Source organism: Gossypium hirsutum, chromosome D01 (genome assembly GCF_007990345.1).
Source record: "Gossypium hirsutum isolate 1008001.06 chromosome D01, Gossypium_hirsutum_v2.1, whole genome shotgun sequence".
NCBI classification, from domain to species: Eukaryota; Viridiplantae; Streptophyta; class Magnoliopsida; order Malvales; family Malvaceae; genus Gossypium; species Gossypium hirsutum.
In genome coordinates this window covers 42,287,053-42,312,635 of record NC_053437.1, presented here as the reverse complement: position 1 = coordinate 42,312,635, position 25,583 = coordinate 42,287,053, and the positions used below count along the sequence as shown (strand labels likewise).

General features: G+C 33.4%; 1 protein-coding gene across 1 annotated transcript; it reads right to left on the bottom strand.

Annotated features, from left to right (window-relative positions):
• Window positions 1–8,190: 8,190 nt before the first annotated feature.
• LOC107922578 (zinc finger protein SHOOT GRAVITROPISM 5) lies at window positions 8,191–10,469 on the bottom strand. The gene is made up of 3 exons (XM_016852668.2): window positions 10,035–10,469; window positions 9,541–9,940; window positions 8,191–9,098 (listed from the first exon to the last, which is right to left on the bottom strand). Exons 1-3 carry the CDS (start codon window positions 10,153–10,155, stop codon window positions 8,378–8,380), a joined length of 1,242 nt encoding a protein of 413 aa, XP_016708157.1. The 5' UTR covers window positions 10,156–10,469; the 3' UTR covers window positions 8,191–8,377.
• Between the last annotated feature and the right edge of the window lie 15,114 nt (window positions 10,470–25,583).

Genomic DNA, 25,583 nt, shown 5'->3' with positions numbered 1-25,583 from the left:
GAGTCTAGCGAGATGTGAGAAAGATTTGGTATGCTTTTGGTATCGAAAAGTGTGCACTAGTCAATGTTTGAAAATTTTCCTTTAAAATTGGAGAAAATAGTTGCAAAAGGAAAAATATCTTCAAAAAATTGGACATCATGGGAGAAAAAGATTTCGGAGCTAACTGGGTCAAAGCATTTATGACAATGGTGGGTTAATGAAAAACCTAAGTATATGTAAGGTTTGGAGCGTGGTTGTAATTTATTTTGCATATATGGTTTTAGCCATGGATAACAAAGACACCAAAAAACTCATAGGCTTGTGTAGGTTGGTTCTTTAAACAAAATTTATATGATAAGTCATTTTGAAGGTTGGATCTAGTGCCCTTAGTATAGTATATTCATCTTTATACACTTATATTTTTCAAACAAATTGCTTTAATAAAATATCCCTTGATTACATTAATATTTCTTGTATATTACCCACAATGGTTTTTGCACATAAAGCAAAATAGAAGAAAATATTGGCTCACTTGTTATCTAACGTTTAGCTAATACTAAGCAGTATTATGTTATCGAATCGTAATACAGAAAGACAACTTGTATTAGTAGATAAACTTAAACATATCCTTAGTCTAATAGGAAATTAAGAAATCAATTGAAAGACTAATATGTCGTCTATCAAGTCAAATTGAGGAAATGCTTTGTACATCAGACATTAGCAAAGTCAAACATGTCCTTAATATTGGATTGATAGTACATCAGACAAGAACCGAGTAGAATAGATTCTAAATCTGTTTGTGGATTTATTCACTTGTGACGTTCATAGTGTGGCATACCTTAATCCTGAGTGAAAGGTGAACTATGTATGCGTGACTCGTATACTTTTATATAAGTAAATGTTTGAGTTCAAATAGATAAGGAATTGAAATTTGGTGCGTTGGGTATACGACTTTTACAGTATGTAGCATCATTCATAATAGTGGAATTCATAGCCCAATTAAAGAGTAAATGATATCCTCTCATTGACATTACATGACAGATGAAAAGTAAATGTTGTCAAGGGTCATTTGTCTTTGTGATAAATGGCTTAAGTACTATTTGATAGTAATTGACTTTTCATGAAGGAAGATGTAATGATTACCATGAGATAAAATAGGATCATATTGGGAGAACGAATTTAATTCAAAAGATTAAGGATATCCTATAAGGGTAACACACTTATGACAAGGTCATTGGACGATAACTTATTAAGTAGCTTTCGTAATAGTATATGATCAGGGAGAGCTCGGTCACAATACTAAAGTGAAATGACTTTGTAACTAAATAAGTTTATATAACTTAATTATAAATTATTTGAGCCTTAATTATATATTTCCAATCAGTCCCCCTACTAACTCTATGAAAGTAGAAAAGAATTGCATGTAGAACCAAATGAATAGAAATGAATGGAAATGATAAACTAAGAGAAATAGATCGCATTCATAAATGAATGTATTTTCTCGCTAAGTACAAGAATTATTATTTAATTAACTATAATTAAATAATTGAAGTTCAAAAATGAAATTTAACTAATTAGTCATTACGAATATGTTGAAAAGGAAATTTAAATATATTTCCTCATATACTATTTTATGGTAAAGTTGTCATGACTTTCACAGAAATAGAATTAGGTTGAAAAAATTATTTAATTAATTAAATTAGTTAAGTAATATTTATTTTGAGAAATATAAAACAAGTATTTAGTTGGATTAAATTATAAACTGTCGGGTCAAAAGTCTAATAAGCATATATAATTGGATCTAATACATGAGAGGCTCAACTTCCCCTCATAAAGAAGAGAAGGTTGACACACCCTAGTAAATAATATTATTTTACAAGGGCTTGTTCAACCAGGATTCTTGTATCTCTCCTTATAAATAGATAATATTAGTGGACCTTAAATGTCACACCCCAAAAGTTGCGAATCCAAAAAGGTGAGTAAGGTATGTATGTAAAATGTTGTCACTATGATAGTATAATCCGCCACCCTACTGATCTGCTAGTGAGTTAGAGTATTGGTGCATACTAACGTTAAAGCATCCACCCGTTAGTGGTATCTAAGGATTTAATTGTAGGGTATCTTCAAACAAAGAAAGATTACGCCCAAGAAAGAGTACGCCTTAGAGTATTGGCTGAACACGAAGAGCCTATCAAATGTCTAAGGAAGCTGTAGGAGACTTAATTGTCTTTAGGACCATGCCATATGTGAGCCATTGTCAAGGTATAGTACGACAGGTCTACACGAGCACTATTCTAGTTGGTTTTCATAACGAGATTAGTTGGGAGTCAATTGAATTGATTAGACCATCTCCATGACTGGTCAAGCAATAACAAAGATCTTCGTCGGATTCTTTTTACCTTCCGCTGGATTTTTGTGGGATATTAAGAGATTTGGATTAGGTAAGCATCGTCACCTGTCAAAGTCAATAGTAGGGGGGGCAAGGAGTTTATATCTAGTAAGGAAGAAGACATTCGAGATGACTTTACTTTCTACTTTACATTTTGGTTCTCTTTCTAACCTAAATGTTCTTGTAACACCCTCAACCCAATCCAATTTGTCGGATTCGAATCTCGGGTATTCCCACATGAATATAGACAAAGTTTATTCTACTTATACAAAATTCAATTAATTCACAAGTTAACTTCATACAGATTCAAACTAAATTACACAAATATATAAGTACAATAGGTAGATACAAACTAAAGTTTGTGTGTTTGTTTTTTTTTTTTATAGTAAACCAACATTTATTAATTTAAGTAATATAGGGGCTTTCGGTTAAGTTTTATATAACGTCATTCGAGTATTAAATCAAGCCGAAAGAAATTCAATTCACGAGTTTTACTTCAGGTAACAGTGGATTAACCTTAGTTTATTTGCGCCAAATCCTATTTATCTTATTACGTTCATTTTGGGAGATGGAAAATCTCTTTTTATTTCTTGGGTAAAGTATGCTATTCACTTCACAAATTTCAAATTTAATTCATATATTTTTATTTTAAAAATTTTATTTTTTATATTTTTTAGATTTCAAAATTTAGATTTAATTGTTAACGCAATTAAATTTTTTATGTAACATTTTGGAATAAAAAAATATTTATTTGGTAACAATATAACTAAAAATATATAGTTGTAATGAACTTAAATTTAATAAAATAATTTTTAATAATATTAACCGTAGAATCAAATTATGAAATTTGAAAATAAAGAATCTAAAACTCTATGAAATTTTGAACCTTATATTATTTAAAAGGTTAAAGATTTTGCGTTAAATGCCATTCATATATAAGCCCACCTATAGGCTAAAATGGGCTAAATTCGGGCCTCAATAGAGCCAATTCTTTGGGCCAGCCTACTCAAATTAACAATAAATACAAAAAAAAAACAAGTACGTTATTTTATTTGATACATATGTGGTTGATTTTATTTAACTTCACAAGCTATATTAAAATACTGTCACATCTTTGATTTATATATATATTTTATTTTTTATATATTATATTTGTGAGTTTTATAATTCTACTTATGGAATTAAAAAATTTATGCATCAAATAATTATCAAAATTTTTATTAATATTTCTATTAAAAAAATTAAAATATAAGTTAAAAGCCAATCATTTCTTATAAAAAAAAGTAACCGTTTATTTTTTTATAAAGAAAATACACTATTCGATCTTCAAAAGGGAAACACTATTCTTCTAAAACGAGCCCTATTCTAGTATATTAGCATGGAATTCAATCTGTATGGTTATGTCCAATGTTAAAAGGCCCTTAAGTGTTAGGCCCAAACTTGGAGCTTTGGATCAAATAAAGCCCACATTTTTGCGAGGTTTTCTTAAGTTTAGGCAATTTAATTTATAATTTACCTTCCAAATCTAAGAGAATTTATAATATTATCGTATAGGAATTTTTACTTATTATTAGCATATAAATAGGGGTGATTTATCAAATTATAAATTAATATATGATAAAATTATAATTTAGACATTATAAAAACTATAAAATTATATACTAATACATTAACAAAATTCTATTTTAACTCTCGTAAATATATATAACTTAATTTTTTTTTAAAAAATCTACCTTCACTTGTTAGTAAGGTGAATAGAAATTTAATTATTTTAATTTTAATTTCTCATTGCAATCTAAGAGAGGATGATATCTCATCCTCCCGTAAGTTGTGAATACATTTATTATAAAAATTGAAGGAGATAATTATTGATACAAATTGTATGAATTGTTGGATAAAAGCCTTAGAAATATGTGATAACTTTTTAAACTTTTTCAACATAAAAGTATCATACAATAAACAAGTATTAGGAGGTAAATTACATTTTAGTTTTTTTAATAAAAAATTATATATTAGTCATTATAAGTTAAATTAAAAAGTAAATTGGTCATTTCTATTAAAAACATCACAAATGTTTACTGTTAAAAACTAGTGTGGCTGACAGATCAACCATATAGTAACATGTGATGTGCCACGTGTATCTCATGTTGACATATAGGGACCCATTTTTACTAGTAGAAATTGATAGAGTTTTTAATAGAATGACCAATTTGCTTTTTAATTTAACGTATAATGATTAATTTGTCCATTTTTTTAGTAAAAAAGGTAAAATGCAATCTAACTCCTAGTACAATACCTCCCATAGTACTTTTACTTTTTTCAACATATTATCATTTTCTATGGGCTTAAATCACGATTTGGCCCCTAAAGTATACTCAATTGCTCACTTTGGCACCTAAACTTTTTTTTCTCAAATTTGGTACCTAAATTATCGATTTTCTCTATTTTTGGTCCATTTTGTAACGACCATTAAAAAAATCCATTAGGCAACTTTGCCTAATGGAAAAGAGCCACGTAGCAATTAGGTTTATTTAAAATGAAAACATTGAATTTAAATTAAAAATAAAAAATTATTATACTAAATATTTAAATATTAAAAACACTTTTGACTTTGATCAAGTGTTGAACGACGTTGACTGATCGTTGACCCGACGTTGATTGATCATTGAACGACGTTGATTGACTACGTGGTGCTATTAGAACACGTCAAGTGCCCCCTTTTATTTTTTAATATTAATTAAAAATATAAAAAATTGTATATAATAAATATAATTTTAAAAAAATTAAAAATAGTTTTTTTATAAAATTTTAAAATATAGAATTATAAATTTTAAAAAGTCAAAATAATATATAAAAATTATTATAAAAGTTAATATATATTTTAATTCCAATTTTTATAACATTTTTAATTTTAATTTATTATTTTAAATTTTTACAATTTATAATTATATATTTTAGAATTTTATAAAAAAAATTGTAAACTTTTTAAAATATATACTATAAATGTTTAATATTATAATTTTCTTTGTACAAAAAAATATTATAAATTTTTTATTTAAATTTTTTTTATTTTAAGTAAAGTTAATTGCTATGTGACATTTTTCCATTGACCAAAGTTGCTTAATCGATTTTGTTTAATGACCATTACAAAATGGACAAAAGATAGAGAAAATTGGTATTTTGAGTACCAAATTGAGATATACCAAAGTGAAAAAATAAATATATTTTTAGAGTTAAACCGTGAATTAAGCATTTTGTTTATATTCCTAATAAAAAATGAAGGAAGGATGATGGGAAAAGTAAGTGATACATTTATTTATTTTTTTCATATTTTTCATTAAAAAAACAGATATTATTATGTATTTCTCCTTTCTTTTCTTTTTTTTTTAATATGAAGATTATGAAATATCTTTTTTTTCTTTTATTGATAATTTGTTTCTCTTTTCCTTAAATTTTTGAAGTTTTGACTAAACCAAAACTATGTGTTTGTTGTGGTTAATTTAGTATCCTAACAAAAATGTATTAGTTCCTTCTCCCATCCCACTCATTGATTTTCTTTTTATTTTATTTTGGCTCATTTAGATCATAACAAAATTTGCATTACAGGAAACTGTATTATAGAGGATTGAAATGGTTGAAAGATTACTACGCATTTCTAAAGTTATTTGATTCAACGAAGGTCTTTTATTGTTTTATATTCTTTTAAATCAAACCAAATAAAAATTACATGATATAACTTTTCTTTAATTGAATCAAAGTAAGAGCTATGAAATATAAGTTATTCTAAAAGTGCTATCAAATAAGATTAAGACAAGGAGGAGACAAACCAACTTTTCTCAACAATACAACTATATTTATATAAAATAATAATTAAAAGTATCTGTTTTTATTTTATTTTGGGTGGCGAAGGGCACTGCTTTTATTTCTTTCCAATTTGTTGAACTAAATGTGCGACTCCACCTGATCTTTCTTAATGTTTAACCTCCCTTCCTCTCCATTTCAATTTCATCCCTCTTTTAACTGCCATAGAGTTAAAAGTTACTTTTTTTAATTCCTTTCTATATATATATTTTTTTAAATTTTATTTTGGGTACATTAGTAAGTGCATGAGCTGTTTGTTTAAAATCATCCCCCAAAGCAAGTGAAAATAACGTAAGTGCCATTCATAGCTATCCGATGAACAAAAAAGGAAAAGGGAAACTGCGTTAAAAGGTGGGGAAAGAGCTGCCCGTGGTCCCAAACCCAAGATCTAAGCCTTAACCCCTTCATTTATAAATAAATAATAAATAAAGAACCCAGAAAACATAAAATAAAATAAATAATGGAAACCCTTCTGGGCTGCTTCACCTTTGCCTTTGGCTGAACTAAAATACCCTACACAGGCACAGCTAGTGCTACATATATATATGGTGTTGAAGGATTGAACCATATAGTTGAAGGATTGAAGGGCGCAAATATGGTGGTAGAGGAAAGTAGTTCTTTTGCTACAACTGCTATTCATTTAATTTTTGGCTCAAATGAAAAACAAAATTTAATGGGAAAGGGCAGTGTGTCCCTCTGCTCTGCCATAGCTGCTGCTGAATCTGATAAAGTGTGAGAGAGAGTGTGTTCTTTAAGTGAATTGGATGTGTTGTTTATGTTTGAGAAGGACCATTGCCTGTCTATAACCATTTCAACTGTGGCACTGAAAAACATGGTGTTTTTATAAGCATTTAAAAGGACACAAATGCAATGAAAATGACATTCCTTTCCCACCCTCCCTCCTCTCTCTTCCTTTCTTTTCTTTTACAACATTCAATTTGGGGTTGAATCTATGGGTCACCATCTTTGAATGGTTCCTTCCTATTTTCTAGCTAAAATGGTCCCCAATATGTGTAAAAACTCCAATACCCCAAAGAGAGGATTTTCATATTCTATGTGTCGTTCATTCATTTATATTTTCATTAAGAAGACAAAAAATAAACATAAGCTTGGCTTACATTTACATACAGACCCTTTGAAATTTAAATTTGCCTAAAATCTAACAAGCAATCCAAGCATTATGTTTTGAACTCTTCTTCTTTTTCTTCCCATTATTTTAATGCTTCCGACAAAAACAAAAAGAAAAATTTATAAAGGGAAAAGCCGCATCAACCGGCTATAGTATTAGGGGAAAGATAAATCCAACACCCTTTGTTTTGTTGTTATCCTTAATTTTTTTTTCAATGTTTTGTTTTTATTATAAACTTTACACATTTTGGTCCAAGTATAACGAAAACCCATCGTGAGCTGCTGAGCAAAAATACAACTTACAAATTTTGTGAGCCTCAGCCTGTTTTTCTTTTTCCTTTTTATCTTACTTTAGTAGGAAAACCCATCATAGAGAGTTCTATTCTCAATTTATGGTCTAATCCGGTTCAACTTTAAATATAGTCAGAACTTGTATATCTCGAAATATATTGTAACAAAACATATATGTCAGTGCCTAATCTAGGATTATTCAATAAGTTTCACACACACACACACACACACAAGTATATATAAGGCTTAGGCTAGTGGCTAGAAGAATAATCTGAAATGATTGGTTACTCTCCAAGCTTTATGATGGGATTCAGCATATTTGAAGTCAAGCGGACGATAAAAATGTGCCCTGATGTTTAAAACATTCACATGGCATACCTGCAGGTGTAGCAGTGCAATAAGCGGTTGAGAAAATCTCAAGGCATGACCATTTGTTCATATATCTTATATAGATACTGTACGTCACACTGCATTTAATTAAATTGCAATGTCTACCCCCCCCCTTTTTTTTCTATTAAACAAATGAAGATATAGTAAATCGATTCAAGAACTGCTTAAAACGACCATTTTCTTCTTCTTTTTCTTATATCAAATCCACGATAGTGGTTAGAATAAGTGAAGAAAAACTAGTTGACAAAGCAAAGAAAAACTCAACATGCAGATCAAAGAACAAAGAGATTTAAGGGCTAATGGGGGTTGATCATTTATCATTGCATGATCAACTTGCCGTCACTCTCCTTCCCCTTCTGTTGTGGCCGAAGACATGTAACTCATAGCAAGTGAGGTCTCATCATCTGGACCAGCAGCTGTTGATGTTTGGAACTGATGCTTGCAAGTTTGACAAGTGATCTGCATGATTGTAGCACTTATCTTCTTTGTGGCTTGATCTTTCAAGGCTTGAGCTTTCTCCAGTTCACCTTGCGCTTGTTGCCTTATCCTCTTTGCACTAGCGAACTCAAGCTCAGCCATCTCGATCTGCCTCTTAGCTTCTTGTCTAGCCTTTTCGGCGTAGGCCTTCTCGGCCATGGCCAACTTTAGCTGCCCACTTGCGAACTCTTTCAACCTAGTAGCTTCCAATGTCGTTTCACTTGCATTCTTTTCACCACCGTCGTTGGACCCTATCGATAGCTTCAAATGTGTAGCGTACTCCTCATCTGAATCCCTCGAGTTAGCGGTTGATGAAGGTAGAAGTTGAAGTTCAAGATTGTGTTGCAGTTGTTGGCGCTGATGGTCTGAACCAGACACACGCTTGTACAAGAAAACAGGCTCCGTTGATTTTGTTATCGGCAATCCATGCAATGGGGCGATGCTAAAGTTGGCATCGCTTGAAGGACTAGTGCTTGAAGCCGTTCGAGAGGAGCAGGCTGCTGCAGGTTGCAGCTGCGCCTGCAACTCAGGTTGAACTCGTCGAATGGTGCAAGCATCTTGGTGTTCAATGAAACTCTCCACCCTGAAACGACACAGATTAGATGAGAATTTGGACTGTTCCATTTTTAAATAATCAAGTTTGGATTATACAGACTAAGTCAAGGAAGCAACCAAGTCCTCTTCATGTAGGGTTAACGAGGAACAAAGCAATATAAAATTGACTTTAGTTAACTATAGGTCGGATTATGAGACTAGGTTTCCTGTATTAAAATACTAATTAAAAAATGAACTGGGGTCTGAATTCTAGTGTCTGTAAACGACTATTTTGCGTGTAATTGGGTTTTAATTAAGTAAACAAACAAAAACATGTTATGGGGAATAGGGAAGAGGAAATCAATCTTGGATTTCGTTTTTTAGGATAATTTTGAGGGTATTTTTAGGGTTTGAATGTGGAAAAAAATTGAGAGGAAAGAGGAAAGAGGAGGTTGTATTTTGGGGGTATGAAGAAGTGAAGTGAGAGTGACCTGGAAAAGACACGGCCACAGTCACAAGAATGGCCTCGGGTGCCACAAGTCTTGAGATGAGCCTTGTAATCAGACTGAACAGCGTAACCTTTAGAGCATTTCTCGCAAACCCACTGTTTCTGATTGCTGTGTTTCCGCCGGAAATGTTTCTTGATGCCAACCAGATCACCTAAAGCATGGCAAGGGTCATGGTGCAAGCAGGTTGGCTCGGGGCAAACGAACACCCTCTTCTTCACCTCTTGTGATTCCCTTTTCAGCAGCTTCCATGGCACCTTATGCCTTCTCCTATGCATTTGCAGGTTCTGGTCTCTTTGAAACCCTTGGTTGCAGATCTCACAAACATATCTATCCGATTCCAGCAACGTTTTTGGAGATAAAGAAACCACCTCTGCATCAGGATCTACAAACACAAAATCAATTCAATTATGAACAAAACAAAAAACAGAAGAATAGGGTATTAAACTAATGAATTAAAACATATAAGCTAGTACAACCTGGGGTGCCTGCTGGCTTTCTTTTTCTTTTATGGGTGGCCCCATTTTCCAAAGGAGTGAGGGGATCAGAGGAGGAAGATGGAAGGGGTGCAGCAGAAATTGAAGAGTTGTTGTCTAACATAGTGATGGTTGCAGTTCACTATATGTGTTGTGTGGGTGATGGAGTTTGAAGTGAAAAAACAAATCAATCAATCTTGCTTTAGCTGTACAGGTGGTGGAGGGCTTGGCTTGGAGTAGCTAGTGGGGGAGGGGAAATTCAGCTTTACTGATAACACTACACAAAGGAAAATGGGGATCAGAGAGAGAGGGAAGGGAACATGGAGAAGAAGAAAAAGCTATTGCTTTCTGCCATCAACTTTCTTTCTTTTAAGCTTTATTTAAAAAAAGTTTTCTTGGTTTTGCTGTTTCAATTAGACCCCCACCATGAACAGGTAAGGTTGAGGCAAGTCTTACTTATAAAGCTCCTTTGAATGAGAGAGAGGAGAGGGGGCTGATTCAATCACAAATGCTTGTGTTTTGGGGGCCCACACCCACATAATAACACACAGGCATTTGGACAGGAACAAAAAATCATCCCCACAACAAAACAAACTGTCATTATTCAATCACACAGTAATTTGCATGAATTTATTTCTTTATTATTCATATATTATTCCTATTTGTATATATGAATAGGAACTGCAGGCCACACCTCCCTTCCATTTCCACCTGACCTTTTTTTTTTCTCTTTTCATTTCCCTTTTGTGAGAAAAAGTTGAGATGTAAATCTTGGGGGGGGGGGTGAAAATGGATTATTTGTTTGATTAAGCAAAATTTAACTAAAACCCTAAATTAGTACTGTTTTCTTTCAGTTTTTCTAAAGATGAGGGAAACAAGATTTGTCACTTTCAAGAAGGTTGTAATCATTTCTATAAGAGAATTTTTTTTTCTCTCTTTTTCTTTTACTTATTTAAAATCTCCTCCCCATCCTTCAAAATTTGCCCTATTCCTCATTATGTAACTCTTTCTCCAATAAAGAAAAAAGGATATTGGAACCCTAATAATTCTATTTGCCAGAAAGTTACTGTTTTATCACTCAGCTAATGAGCTCAAAAGAGTTATTGTGGTAGATACTGATTTTGCCTATACATATAAAAAGTTGAAAAAATAAAGTTTTGAATGAAAAGTATTTGAGCTAAAGATAGAATTACAGTGATGAAATTCAACTCAATTGAAGTACGTATCTACATTGTGATATTAAATAACAATATTATATATAAGATCATATTGGCTCTGTATATGAAATGGGTTTGCATGGGTTCCAACAAACACTCTTATTCTTTTATCATAAAACATCGTTAATTATCATCATGGAATTGTGTAAACCCTATAGATGATGATAATGGTTTAAATAACATATCGATAAATATTAACAGAATCTTTTTTACTACCCCACTTATTCAATCAACATTTTAATTCAATTATCAAATAATGTGTTTGAATTACTTTCTTTAATGATAACTTGTTATAACAATATTTCATTATAATAATCAAAATTTTAGTAGAATCAACTTTTATATTTTTATTTTAATCATTTAAAACAATTCACTTATAACCAGAGGGGAAATCATAAAATTTTTTTAGGGGACCAAAATTAAATTGTAATTTTTACTATAGTAAAAATATAATTTATCATTTTAATAGCCTATATCTTTATATTTTTTAAAGGATTAAATCAAATTTTTATCATTTTAAGGGGTCAAGGTGTAATTTTACCTTTACTAATTTAAAATTTTAAAGGGCCTAAATGAAAAGTTTTCCATATTGGGGGAGATCGGGGCTCGTGCCATCCCCACAATAAGCATAGTTATGAAGTACATTTCTTTTATTAAATTACTTCTTTATAACAACATATTATTTAAAATTTTAAGTAATATTATAATTTTTATCATATAAGCAAGTCTATTAATTATAATTTATTAAATAAAAATGATCTTAATTAAAATATTATTCCAATAAAAAAATTTAAATTTTACATGGAAAAATCTATTAATCATATTTTATTAAATGAAAATAATGTTCAATGAGTGAAATTAAAAATATTAATTCAATAAAATATTAAGTTTTTTAATTAAATATTTTACAATGAATTTAGAACATCAAAAACTTATAAATTGATCTCATGCCTGCAACATAATGCTCTCCTGTATATATTTTTTAAAGATAGATAACTTATACTAATTAATTAAACTCGTTAGTTTTATAAATTTCATAATTAATTATGTGAAAGAATGTAAAATAAAATATGCATAAAAGTAATAAATTTGCACATGCTATACACATTTTAGTTTTGTTGATTTGATTCTTACTTTGTTTCTTTTTTGAACATAATTCTCACTTACTTTATATGGTATGATATGGTAAGTTTACAATAATTATTTCTTTATAATAACATGCTATTATAAGTGTATAACAACCGTCTTTCTATAACAGACAAAACTTTAAGAAATAAAGTTATAGAAAAAATTGATAGTAATAATTGGTATTATATGAATTTTGATGGTAATACTAATATTTGTATCTGTGTTATTACCGTACCTAAAATGATTAGATCTATAGTAGCGACCTTTAATCACTGGCTTAAAGCAGTTACATAGGATAGAGACATGTTATTAATAAGAGTTGTGCCAGAGTAGTATATCCTTAGCCAAATATATAGTGTTTTTAATGCATTTTTAAAAACTAATTAATAATATGAATTATCATTTGGTGGTGGAAATTTTATTTTATCTTATTTATTTAGTTTTAAACATTAATTAGGTTTTCTAATTTTGAAATTGAAGGCTCTATTATTAGTATCATATCGTACTGGACGTAATCTATTCATAATTTTTGTGGTGATAAATAAAAATGTTAATTATTTATTTAGAAAAATGGTTGTTATAAGAACCAGAGCTGCTCATCATTTTAAACTTTTCTCGTCGGCACGATATAGACATTTGTTCGCTATCTTTTTAACCAACCAAAGATAAGAAATATGGATTACAAATTAATAATTCATGTTTCACGATTTGTATTGAAAATTCAATGAATTATATTAGACAACTATTTATAGATGTCACAACCCACTAAACGCCAACTGCTTAAACAATTTAAAGAAAAAAAATTCACAGCCAAGGAATTGTTTCTTTCTGATTAATTTTTATATATCACAAAATGAATATGAAAAATACTTTAATTTCAAAAAAAATTTAAAATTCGTGAAAAATAAAAATTCTCAAAAGTTATCTAAAAGCTTATAAAAGATTTACCATGTATCTAGAAAAGATTAATCTTCTCCCCCATTAATATTTGGTTTTTGAGTTAGTTGTTATTGTAATAACCAATTTTTACCCAGGCATTTTAAAACTAGGTTTAAATAATAAAAATGTCCAGTTACACAGGCCCAACGTGGCCCAACTCATTTTAACCCAAACTACCCAAATTAGCCTAGCCCTAAACCTAAACTCAGCAAACCGATTCAGCCTAAAGGGCCCAATATCATAATGCACTGTGGTAAACCCTAGCAGCCTCCACGACGCAACCACTCAGGGCCTTCGTCCCCATGTGCCGAGCCTCTGCCAGCGTGCGCGCCTTCACACATGCGCTACCACTGCTCGTTTTGCCTCCGTACACGCCACGTTGGTCTTTGCCCTTGTACTTGCAAAATACACACGGAAACATGCAGAGAAGGGTCGATGAGCAAAACGGCGCATGAGAGGTCTAGGTTTTTTTTTATATTTCTGTTTTGAAAATGAAAAGAGGATTGCTGGTTAGGGTAATAGAACGTTCGGGGACGTTGAAAAACGTCGTCGTCTAGGGCCGAGACCCGCGTGGTGACCCGGTCCGAGGGTAGGATCCGCGCACTTGGGTTATTGGTTTATTTGTGCGACAAGTCCCCCTTCTTTTTGTGTTGTTTCAACTTGATTTTGTGCAATTTTTTAATTTCTACCGCATGTTTGGTCTCGATTCCATTTTGACCCATATTTAAACGGTGCCGTTTTTGGTTACAACCCGATGACTCGACCCAAATGCTGTTAGATCCGCGTGTTCTGTGGAGGGAGGGATATTTGCGAAATTGATCCACCTCTTTTCTGATGTTTTCAAAATCATTTCTCACCTTTTTAATTTAGCTCTATATTTTGCTATTTGTTTCACCTTGGTCCAGTGTAGAGGTGCTCATGGGCCGGGCGGCCCGGCCCAGCCCGACGGCCCGCCCAGAATATGGGAGGGTTTGGGTAAAAATATAGGCCCGAAATATAGGCTTGGGCAAAAAAATGAGGCCCGATTAAAAAACAGGCTGGGCCTTGGGCACCACTTTTTTGGCCCGGGCCCGGCTCGGCCCGGCCTGAATATAATAAATATTTTTATTTTTTTTAATTTTAAAATACTTTTAAAATACTTTTTTTAAATTTTTTAATTTTAAAATATTTTTAAAATATATTTTTTATTTTTTTTAATTTTAAAATATTTTTAAAGTACTTTTTTTAATTTTCAAAATAAATTTTTGGTATTTATTTAAAAAACGGGCCGAGCAGGGTCGGGCCCGGACTTATGAATTTTTTCTCGGGCCGGGCCGGGCCCGAGCCTAGAATCCGGGCCGAAATTTTTTTTGGGCCTGGCCCGAACCCGCCCGGCCCATGAGCACCTCTAGTCCAGTGATGCGTTTGATTCATTTATTTTTTTTATTTTCCATCACTTTAACGCATTTACTTTAAATCTAATATTTTTTACAAATTAAACTCAATATTGTTATCTAATATTATTTTATATTAATGTTTTAAGTTATTTTTTTATATGCGGTATTATTACTTTTAATAAGATTGTTTTATAATATATTATTATTAATGGTATAATTTTATTACATATCATATTTTTAAATTTATCATGTATCATTATTTTGAGATTCAATATATATTAGTATTATTTAAATTCATCACACTTTTTATATTTTAAGTTTTATATATATTCTTTGATGTTTCTATTTTGCAAGACAACTTTGGAATCTACTTTATTTTTATTTATTTGTTTTTCTTCTCTTGTTTTTTTTTTGTCTTTTAAGTTTAGTTATTAAGGCTTACGATTGTTTTGAATGTTGATAATTATGTTTGCATGGCATGTGACATGAGATTATTACTTGTGAATGTATTATGTTGTTTATTCATATTCATAGGTTATCGATGATCATTAATATACATTTTAGCTTATTAATTATTGTTTCAGGATGTATATTAATATTTCATTGTTTATTTTAAAATATTTGGTTTCATCAAAGCATTGAAACATTTGGCTTAAAGATTTTCAAGATAGCTATACTCGGTATTTGGAATCCTCGAGAGAATTGAGCCCTAACGTATTGGGTTCCAATTTTCCTCGTCGAATCTAAATAATCGAAATTTTTTTCAAACATACAAATTTTAAATAAAAACCCATTCTCGGGAATTCGACACGTTGTGTCCTAACGCATTGGATACGACATGTTATTTTCTCGAGACGAGGATTTTAAAAATAAAGGTAATGTTCGATATTTAGGAATTTGGTGAAATTGAACCCTAACTTACTGGGTTTTGATTTTCTCATTTGACCTAAATAATCGGATATCCTTCTCAAAATGCATAGGTTTTAAAAATCAAAGGATAAGCTTAATTTTGAGGATTTGAAATGTTGCACTCTAACTTACTGAGTGTAACAATTTATTTCTTTAAAATAAATGAGCTTTATCTTCCAATTTATTTTATTCAAAATAAAAGGATCATATTTTAAAATCTTTTCAAAATTTTGACATTAAGATATTAAACAATCGATTCGGTACCAATTTTGGGTGTTACGAGGGTGCTAACCCTTCCTTGTGCGTAACCGACTCCCAAACCTGTTTTTCTCAAAATTCGCAAACCTAAAATTATTTTCAAGGTGATCCGATCACACCATAATAAAAGATCGGTGGCGACTCCAATTTTCATTTTTAATAAGTCGATAACTAAAATTTTTTATTTAACATGAAAATGGCTTCGACAGCTATCATTTTAAAATACTTTCTTTGGACATCACTTTTAGAATTAAAATTTTAAAATAAATGATATTAGTTTTCATTTTCAATTGAATTAAAAATTAAATTGTATATGTGCCACGCAATATTTACATTATTTCATGTTAATAAATAAAAAATATTAAGCTTTTTGTTGTAAATATATTAAATGGATGTCTATAACCCCTTTAAACATATTAAAGTAATGAGATAAAATCCTTTACTTCATTTATAATCAGGAGATTATTAAATGGAGTAATTAAGAAAACTTAACTCATTGAATGTAATACATTTATTAATTGAATGTAAAGGAACTTATAAATAGCACTTTGTAAGTGAAAATAAAACAATGAAAATTCTCCTGTATTTTTCATCCACTTTTATTTATTATTATTGTTTTATTAATTTTTCTATAACACGTTATCAGCACGAGTTTCTACGAGTTCATAGTGAATTTCACGTCATTTCGACTTTATATAATTTGTTTGTATAACTCCCGTTAAATTATATACGGTATACGTATTTTCATAAATTTTTTATTTTATTTTCTAGATGAAATATTTGTTTTGGGTAACATTTGCACATTTATTTTTACAACTCAAATCTAATAATGATAATTATATATACATGTTTTTTTTATTAAAAGAAATTCCAGTTAATGTAATTGGTGTTAAGTTTTTATTATGACTATTCTTCTCGATGCCAATATTTGACATACATATTATTATTTAGCAAATTTGGTATATATAATTGAATTGTTTTACAATTGAGAATGCTTATTATCTTCCTAATATTTTTTTTTATTTTGATTCAAGTGATTATAATGTCAAATCTTGCCAAACTTGAATTTACGACCTTAGACATCTCACGCAAGAATTATTTGTCATGGGTGTTAGATACTAAAATTTACCTAGAAGCTAAAGGTCTAAGAAATACTATATTAGCAGATAAAGAAGCATCTAATCAAGACAAGATAAAAGTAATGATTTTCATCCGTCATCACCTACAAGAATGATTAAAAGTGGAATATTTCACTGTGAAAGACCCTCTTGAGTTGTGGAAAAATTTGAAAGAACGATTTGACCATCAGAAAATGGTGATACTCCCTAAAGATCATTATGATTGGATGCACTTACGGTTGCAAGATTTTAAGACTGTAAGTGAATACAATTTAGAACTTTTCAAAATTAGTTCTCAACTAAAATTATGTGGAGAAAACATAACTGATGAGGACTTGTTAGAGAAAACGTTTTCAACCTTTCACGCTACTAATGTGCTCCTGCAGCAGCAATACCGTGAAAACGGTTTTAAAAGGTATTCTGAAATGATTTCATTCCTTTTGGTAATTGAACAAAATAATGAGTTATTGATGAAAAATCATAGAATTCGACCTATTGGTTTTGCACCATTCCCTGAAATGAATGTAGCAGGACAAAATAATTATGAAAATAGAAAAATATAGAGGTTGCAGTCGTGGTCGAGGACGTACTAGTAATCGTTATCATGGTGGTCATAACAGTGATACTTCTAACCACCAGAAAAAGAATAACAATGAAAGACAAGAAAGAAGTGGTCAAAATAATCCTTCAAAGATTGTTGAGAATATATGCTACCGAAGTGGTATGAAGAGGCATTGGTCATGTACATGTCGTACATCTGAGCATTTAGTGAAACTTTATCAAGCATCCATTAAAAAGAAGGGAAAGCATAGTAAGACAAATTTTATATCCCAAAATGATGAAATGGAGGCAAAAGATGAAGATATTCACTATAATACTAAAACTGACCATGCTTACGAGGGTGATTAATTTAATGACCTTAATAATATAATTCACCTAGATGTGGCAGGTTTATTTGAGAATCATTAGAAAAATTGATGTTATTTTGACGTTTTTGTGTTGTTTTAAGTATGTTTTATTTTCTTGCATAAAGAATAATTTATATATTTAATAAATATTTGCAATGTTTCTCATATTATATTTTATTTATTTTTATGAAGAAAATGAATATTCAACAAAATTTCGATGGACCCAAAATCAATGGAGACATGTGTCTTGCAGATAATGCTACAATACATACGATACTCAAAGATAAAAATTATTTTTTCTCATTTGACAATGAGTAATGCCCATGTTAATGCAATATCGGATAGTTCAAAACTTATTGAAGGCTCTGGAAGAGTTATTATATTATTACCTAAATGTACAAAATTTGTCATTGATGATGCTTCATATTCAATTAAGTCTCAAAGAAATTTATTGAGTTTTAAAGATATTTGTCTTAATGGATATCATATTGAGACTATGAATGAGAAATATATTAAATATCTATATATTAAAAATGTTGAATGTGGAAAGAAATATGTTTTAGAAAGACTACCTGCTTTTTCATCAAGTTTATATTATACACATACTAGTGCAATTGAATCACATGTTACTACAAACAAGAAGTTTGTAAAACCACATACTTTTACTATTTGGCATGACTGATTAGGTCATCTTGGTTCTATTATGATGCGAAAAACCATCGAGAATTCAATTGGACACCCATTAAAGAACCAAAAGATTCTTGAATTCAAGGATTTATCTTGTGTTGCTTGTTCTCAAGGAAAAATTGATTATTAGACCATCACTAACTAAAGTTGGGATTGAATCTCCCACATTTCTAGAATGTATCCAAGGTGATATATGTGAGCCCATTCATCCACCATTAGGACCATTCAGATATTTTATGGTATTAATAGATGCATCTAGTAGGTGGTCACATGTGTGTTTATTATTGACTCGCAACTTGCCGTTTGCGAGACTACTTGTTCAAATAATTCGATTAAGAGCACAATTTCCAGGTTATGCAATCAAAACTATTCGTCTTGGTAATGCTGGTGAGTTTATATCCCAAGCTTTTAATGATTATTGTATGTCAAGTAGGATGAAAGTTGAACATCCTATAGCTCATATTTATACACAAAACGGTTTAGCTGAATCATTTATCAAACAACTCCAACTAATAGCTCGACCATTGCTTATGAGAATAAAACTCCCTGTTACAGCTTGGGGATATGCTATTTTGCATGCAGCAACACTTGTGCGCTTAAGGCCAACAAGTTATAATAAGTACTCCTCATTACAATTAGCTTTTGGTCAGGAGCCAAGTATTTCTCGTCTTAAAATTTTTGGATGTGCAGTATATGTTCCAATTGCTCCACCACAACGCACAAAGATGAGTCCTCAAAAGAGGTTGGGAATATATGTTGGTTATGAATCTCCTTCTATAATTAAATATGTTGAACCATTTGTGACAGCCCAAAATTGACCCTAGCCGGGAAGTGGTTTCGGGACCGCTAAACCGAGTCACCGAAAGGTTTGAATGTGATGTTTATTGTCTAGAATATGTAATCATGAATGTGTAAAAATTTCAAGCTTCGATTTAGTCGATTGCATGTGAATTTAGTCAATAGGACTTATATGAGAAAATTTTAAAATGTGATAGGTCAATGCATGAGGACCTATTAGTGCATGTGGAAGAAAAAGGGGACTTGCATGTCAAATTCCCCCTCCCTAATATGTAGTGGCCGGCCATGCTATAGGTGGAAACATGTCTCCAACATGTTATGCTAGTGATGCATGTTAAGAATAATAAAATAATAAGCATGGTGATTAAATAATGAAAGAAGGGTGATGGAGAAAAAAAAAAAAGTACATGGTCTCACCCCCCCCTTGTTGCCGTGAATTGAAGAAAGAAAACAAAAAAAAAAGAGTTCATTCTTGAACATCCTTGGCCGAATAGAGGAAAGAAAGGAAGGGGAAAAAGGCTTGAGAAAAATCGGCTATGGTGGTGGTTAGACTAAGGTATGTTTGATGTTGTCTTTGAGATGCATGCATGTTTTAAATAGCCCATGTTTAAACTTTGAATCTTGTTGATAACATGAGCAATCGGTCATGAGAAAGTGTTCAAGGAAAAGGTTGTTGATGAAAGAAATTAATGTGTTAAGGGATTATATGAAACTTATTCATGTTTATATATGTTATATGCAACGAAAATGGTTGATGATTTTGGAGGTGATTAGCTTGAATCGGCCACGGTATATCCATAAACACGATCTATGCTTGTTATGTTACTCATGGTTAAAACAATTCGGCTAGGACATTCGGCCATGAATGGTTGTATTTCTTTGATGTTGTTTTTGATGCCTTAGGGCATTGAGAGTTGATTATAGATGAGGTGAGCTTCTTGATTTAAAAATTTGATGGATGTTAAGCTAATTGGGCAACCAAAGGTTCAATATTTTTGTTATGAGGTCATATGTGCATTCGGCCATGGTCTTTGCTTGAATATGAGAATTGTAATGTGATTTTCCTAAATTGTCTATGAATTTGGTTGTTGATTTCATGGTAATGGTATATTGAATCCATGAGAAATTAGTAAGGTTGCATTCGGCAACTTACTTGAAATTAAAAATCGATGTCTAAGCTTAGGTGATTTCGATGATGATATATGTGTGTATACATAAGTATATTTAGTTGATTCGGCTTTGGTAGTTGCATGAGATTATTAGCCGAATATACTAACATACATATACATGTGAGATTGGATTGTAAATATTTAGCAAGGTGGTTAAACTAGTTAAATTATTGATATAGCTCAAGGAGCTAAAGGAGGTGAATCGAGCAAAGGCAAAGAAAAGGTTATCGAGTAGCCGAGTTGGAACCGTCTTACCCAACACGAGGTAAGTCATTAAGCATGTAGTTGGTATTATTTCAATGGTCATAATGTTGTGTATTGATGCTGAATGGAATGAATAAATGTACATATATATATGCATGTACGTATGTGATGATGAAATTGTTGAATGAAATAAATGAGGTGAGATGTAATGAGTTGTTGATCTCGGCACTAAATGTGCGGGATAACCATTTATGACCATGAGATTGGTGCTAAGTGCGCGGGATTAAATTGTACAGCACTAAGTGTGCGATTCTACTTTGTTGCACTAAGTGTGCGAAATGAATATGATGCACTAAGTGTGCGAATTGACCATGCGGCACTAAGTGTGCGGGTTTGACTATGTAGCACTAAGTGTGCGATTTGATTACGTGGCACTAAATGTGCGAGTTGATTATATAGCACTGAGTGTGCGGGCTCAATATACATTCGTGAATCATTATGGACACTATGTGTGCGACACTATTGAGCTGATCGCGGACAGCGGATCGGGTAAGTGTCTTGAGGACATGGCTAATATGTGCTATGCGTATACTTGGTGTTAAGCTCGGTAAGTTGAACCTATGTGACAACTATACTTGAAGTCACGTACATAAAAATTTATCGTAGGATGGGTGAAAGGCCGTTTTGTGGTTTGATTGTAACGAAAATAAATTGATTTATGAAAATGCTTCAATGTCCTATTGATGAGTATATGAATTGTGAAGGCATGAATTGATATGAAATTGAATCGGTAGGTTGGTGGAACTATGGTATGGTTCGGTATGGATGGAGTAAATTGTCTCATTCCATTTTATTCCTCTTGTGATAATGTTATTGATGTATAGTAGAGCATTGCTTATGACTTACTGAGTTATAAACTCACCCGGTGTTTCCTTGTCACCCATTATAGGTTGCTTGGACTCATCAATTTTTGCGGGGTCGGGCCGTCAACGAAGTCATCACACCAGATAGCTAGTTTTGGTACTTTCTTCTTAGTGTGCTTAGAAGATCATTTTGGCATGTATAAGCTAGTATGTTGTGTTTGAATTATGGCATGTAAACTTTAAGCCATGCGAAAATGGCACGAATGTTCGATTGAGTTGGATCGAGGGTAGGCATGAAATGGACCTAGTTACTTTCGTAACAGATGCTGGCAGCAGCAGTGTCATGAGATTGAAAAATCACTAAAAATAGTAGGAGTGGAATTAATTGATGAATAAATTATGTAATCGAAGCTCGATGAGTCTGTTTTCATGAGGAAGTAACGAAAAGATCATATGGGCAGTATATTAAGAGATAATCAGATTTTAGTGGGACAGGGCCAGAACGGTTTCTGGATTCCCTGCTCCAACTTTGGAAATTCATTATAAATTAACCAGAGATAATTAGGGGTCGTACCATATATGTGCAGATTCCTCTCTGAGTCTAGTTTCCATAGAAACAAACGGCAACAGTATTGAAGCCCCGTGCAGGGAGATATCCCAGTCGTAATGGGCAAAGGTCAGTGTAGTCGACCCCTGCAACTTGGGGAACTTTGACTAATAAACTGTACTAATTGGCCCAACCAAAAATTCTAGAAAAAAATACATAGATGGGCACATGAGTCTAGTTTCTGGGAAAAATTACGAAACTGATTTTCGAGTTACGAAACTCAAGATATGAATTTTAAAACGACTAGTACACAGATTGGGCAGTGTCTGGAAAATAAATTTTGTAAGAGGGTAAAGCCAGTCAACACCTCGTGTTCGACCCCGATGACGGTTTCGGGTTCGGGGTGTTACATTTTATTGGTATCAGAGCTATGGTTTAGTCGGTTCTAGGACTTCCATAGCACGTATGAGTCTAGCTATACATGCCATAATGTTAATGTTTAAAAGGGTGATGACTTCTGACGGTTGAAATGTTTTTGTCTTGATTAGTAAATGGATCCCGGTGAAGAAAGAACCCTAGCGGATGACGTTGAGAGCGTAGCGGCTGCTCCTGCACAAGGGACGCCGCCTGTTGAACCCCAGTCATCTGCGAATAATCAAGGTGAGGGGGCTAAACAAGCCTTCTTTACCATGATGAATGAGTGGGTCGCGCAATATGCCCGAGCCAACCCGGCTGTCCAACAATTCCCAAATTTGAATAACCCACCCCAAGAGCCTGTAAGGCCGTCAGTCGCTGATCCTGTGAGGCTGAGTAAGCTACCTGTAGACTTGATTAGGAAGCGTGGGGCCGAGGAGTTCAAGGCCATAGTAACTGATGATGCCGAAAGGGCCGAGTTCTGGCTTGATAACACCATTCGGGTGTTCGATGAATTGTCATGCACACCCGATGAATGTCTAAAATGTGCTGTATCTTTGTTGCGAGACTCAGCCTACTATTGGTGGAGGACATTGATTTCCATAGTCCCGAACGAGCGAGTAACTTGGGACTTCTTTCAAACGGAATTTCGGAAGAAATTTATTAGCCAACGGTTCATTGACCAGAAGCGTAAGGAGTTCTTGGAACTCAAGCAAGGCCGTATGACTGTATCTGAATACGAACATGAATTCGTAAGACTTAGTAGGTATGCCCGGGAGTGCGTAGCTGATGAGGTTGCTATGTGCAAAAGATTTGAGGAAGGATTGAACGAAGATTTAAAGCTACTAATGGGTATTCTGGAAATAAAGGAATTCGTAACACTAGTCGAACGAGCCTGCAAGGCGGAGGAACTTGGAAAGGAGAAGAGGAAGGCTGAATTTGAAGCTAGAGATTATCGTAAAAGATCGACGGGTAAAGCTCCGTTCTCAGCTGTGAAGAAGTTCAGGGAGGACATTAGTAAGTCGAGGGCGACTACGGGAATTTCCATCAGGGCAAGACCATCGATGGGCTCCCGAGCTACTTCGGTAGCTAGTGTGGGCAATAATCGGCACGAGAAACCTGAATGTCCCCAATGTGGAAGACGACACCTAGGTGAATGTTGGGGCAAGTCTACTAACAGGGCCTGTTACGGATGCGGTTCGAAGGACCACTTCATTAGAGATTGCACGGAGCTGGATGAGAAGAATAAGATTCAAGGTGCAAGACCTAGTGGAGTGACATCTAGAGGTAGACCACCGAGAATTTTTGGAGGCAGGGGTGGTAGTCAGAGGGGGGCTTCTGATACGGCCGATCGCGCCGAGAACCGTGCTCCTGCTAGAGCATATGCCATTCGCGCACGAGAGGAGGCATCCTCCCCCGACGTCATCACTGGTACCTTCACTCTCTTTGATACTAATGTGATTGCATTGATTGACCCTGGTTCTACTCATTCATATGTATGCGAAACCTTAGCAACCAGTAAGACTCTACCTGTTGAGTCTACTGAGCTCGTAATTCGAGTATCAAACCCTTTGGGTCAATGCGTACTTGTTGATAAAGTGTGTAAGAGATGCCCTCTATTAATCCGAGAATCCTGTTTTCCGGCTGATTTGATGCTTTTGCCGTTCGACGAGTTTGATGTTATTCTTGGTTTGGATTGGTTAACCGCGCATGATGCGGTTGTGAATTGCAAAAGCAAGACTATCGATTTGAGGTGCGCAAATAACGAAATAATCCGAGTTGAGTCTGCGGACTTAAGGGGGTTGCCAGCTGTAATATCAGCAATGTTGGCCCAGAAATATGTAAGGAAAGGGTGCGAAGCATACCTCGCGTATGTACTTGATGACAAGGAGTTAGAAAAGAAACCCGAATCGGTGCCGGTGGTTTGTGAATACCCGGATGTTTTTCCTGAAGAGTTACCGGGTTTGCCACCTGTTCGGGAAGTAGAGTTTGGAATTGAGCTTGTACCTGGAACTACGCCAATTTCGATCGCTCCGTATCGTATGGCACTAACTGAGTTAAAAGAGTTGAAAGCTCAGTTGCAAGAATTGACGGATAGAGGTTTCGCTCGACCGAGTTTCTCGCCTTGGGGTGCACCAGTATTGTTCGTGAAAAAGAAGGACAGAACCATGAGGTTGTGCATTGACTATCGTCAACTGAATAAAGTGACGATAAAGAATAAGTATCCGTTACCGCGTATAGATGATCTGTTCGATCAATTAAAGGGAGCATCGGTGTTTTCAAAGATAGATTTGAGATCGGGTTATTATCAGTTACGGATTCGAGATTCGGACGTACCCAAAACTGCTTTCAGAACGAGGTACGGTCACTATGAGTTCTTAGTGATGCCGTTTGGGCTCACTAATGCCCCTGCGGTGTTTATGGATTTGATGAATCGGATCTTTAGGCCGTACTTGGATCGGTTCGTAGTTGTGTTTATTGATGACATCTTGGTCTATTCAAGAGATGAGGCCGAACATGCTGAGCATCTGAGGCTAGTGATGCAAATTTTGCGGGATAAGCAGTTATATGCTAAGTTCAGTAAGTGTGAGTTCTGGCTAAGAGAGGTTAGCTTCTTGGGTCATGTGGTATCCGCATCGGGTATTCGGGTTGACCCGAGCAAAATTTCAGCCATACTTAACTGGAAGCCTCCGAGAAACGTTACCGAAGTCCGGAGCTTTCTAGGGCTCGCCGGTTATTACCGACGATTTGTCAAAGGTTTCTCGATGATAGCCACACCAATGACGAAGCTACTTCAGAAGGATGTTAAGTTCGAATGGACGGAGAAATGTCAGAAAAGCTTCGATCAACTGAAAACTCATCTGACTAAAGCTCCAATTTTGGTGCAACCCGAATCGGGTAAAGAGTTTGTCGTTTATAGTGACGCATCCCTACTCGGGTTGGGTTGTGTATTGATGCAAGAAGGTCGAGTTGTGGCCTATGCGTCGAGACAATTGAAGCCACACGAGAGAAATTAT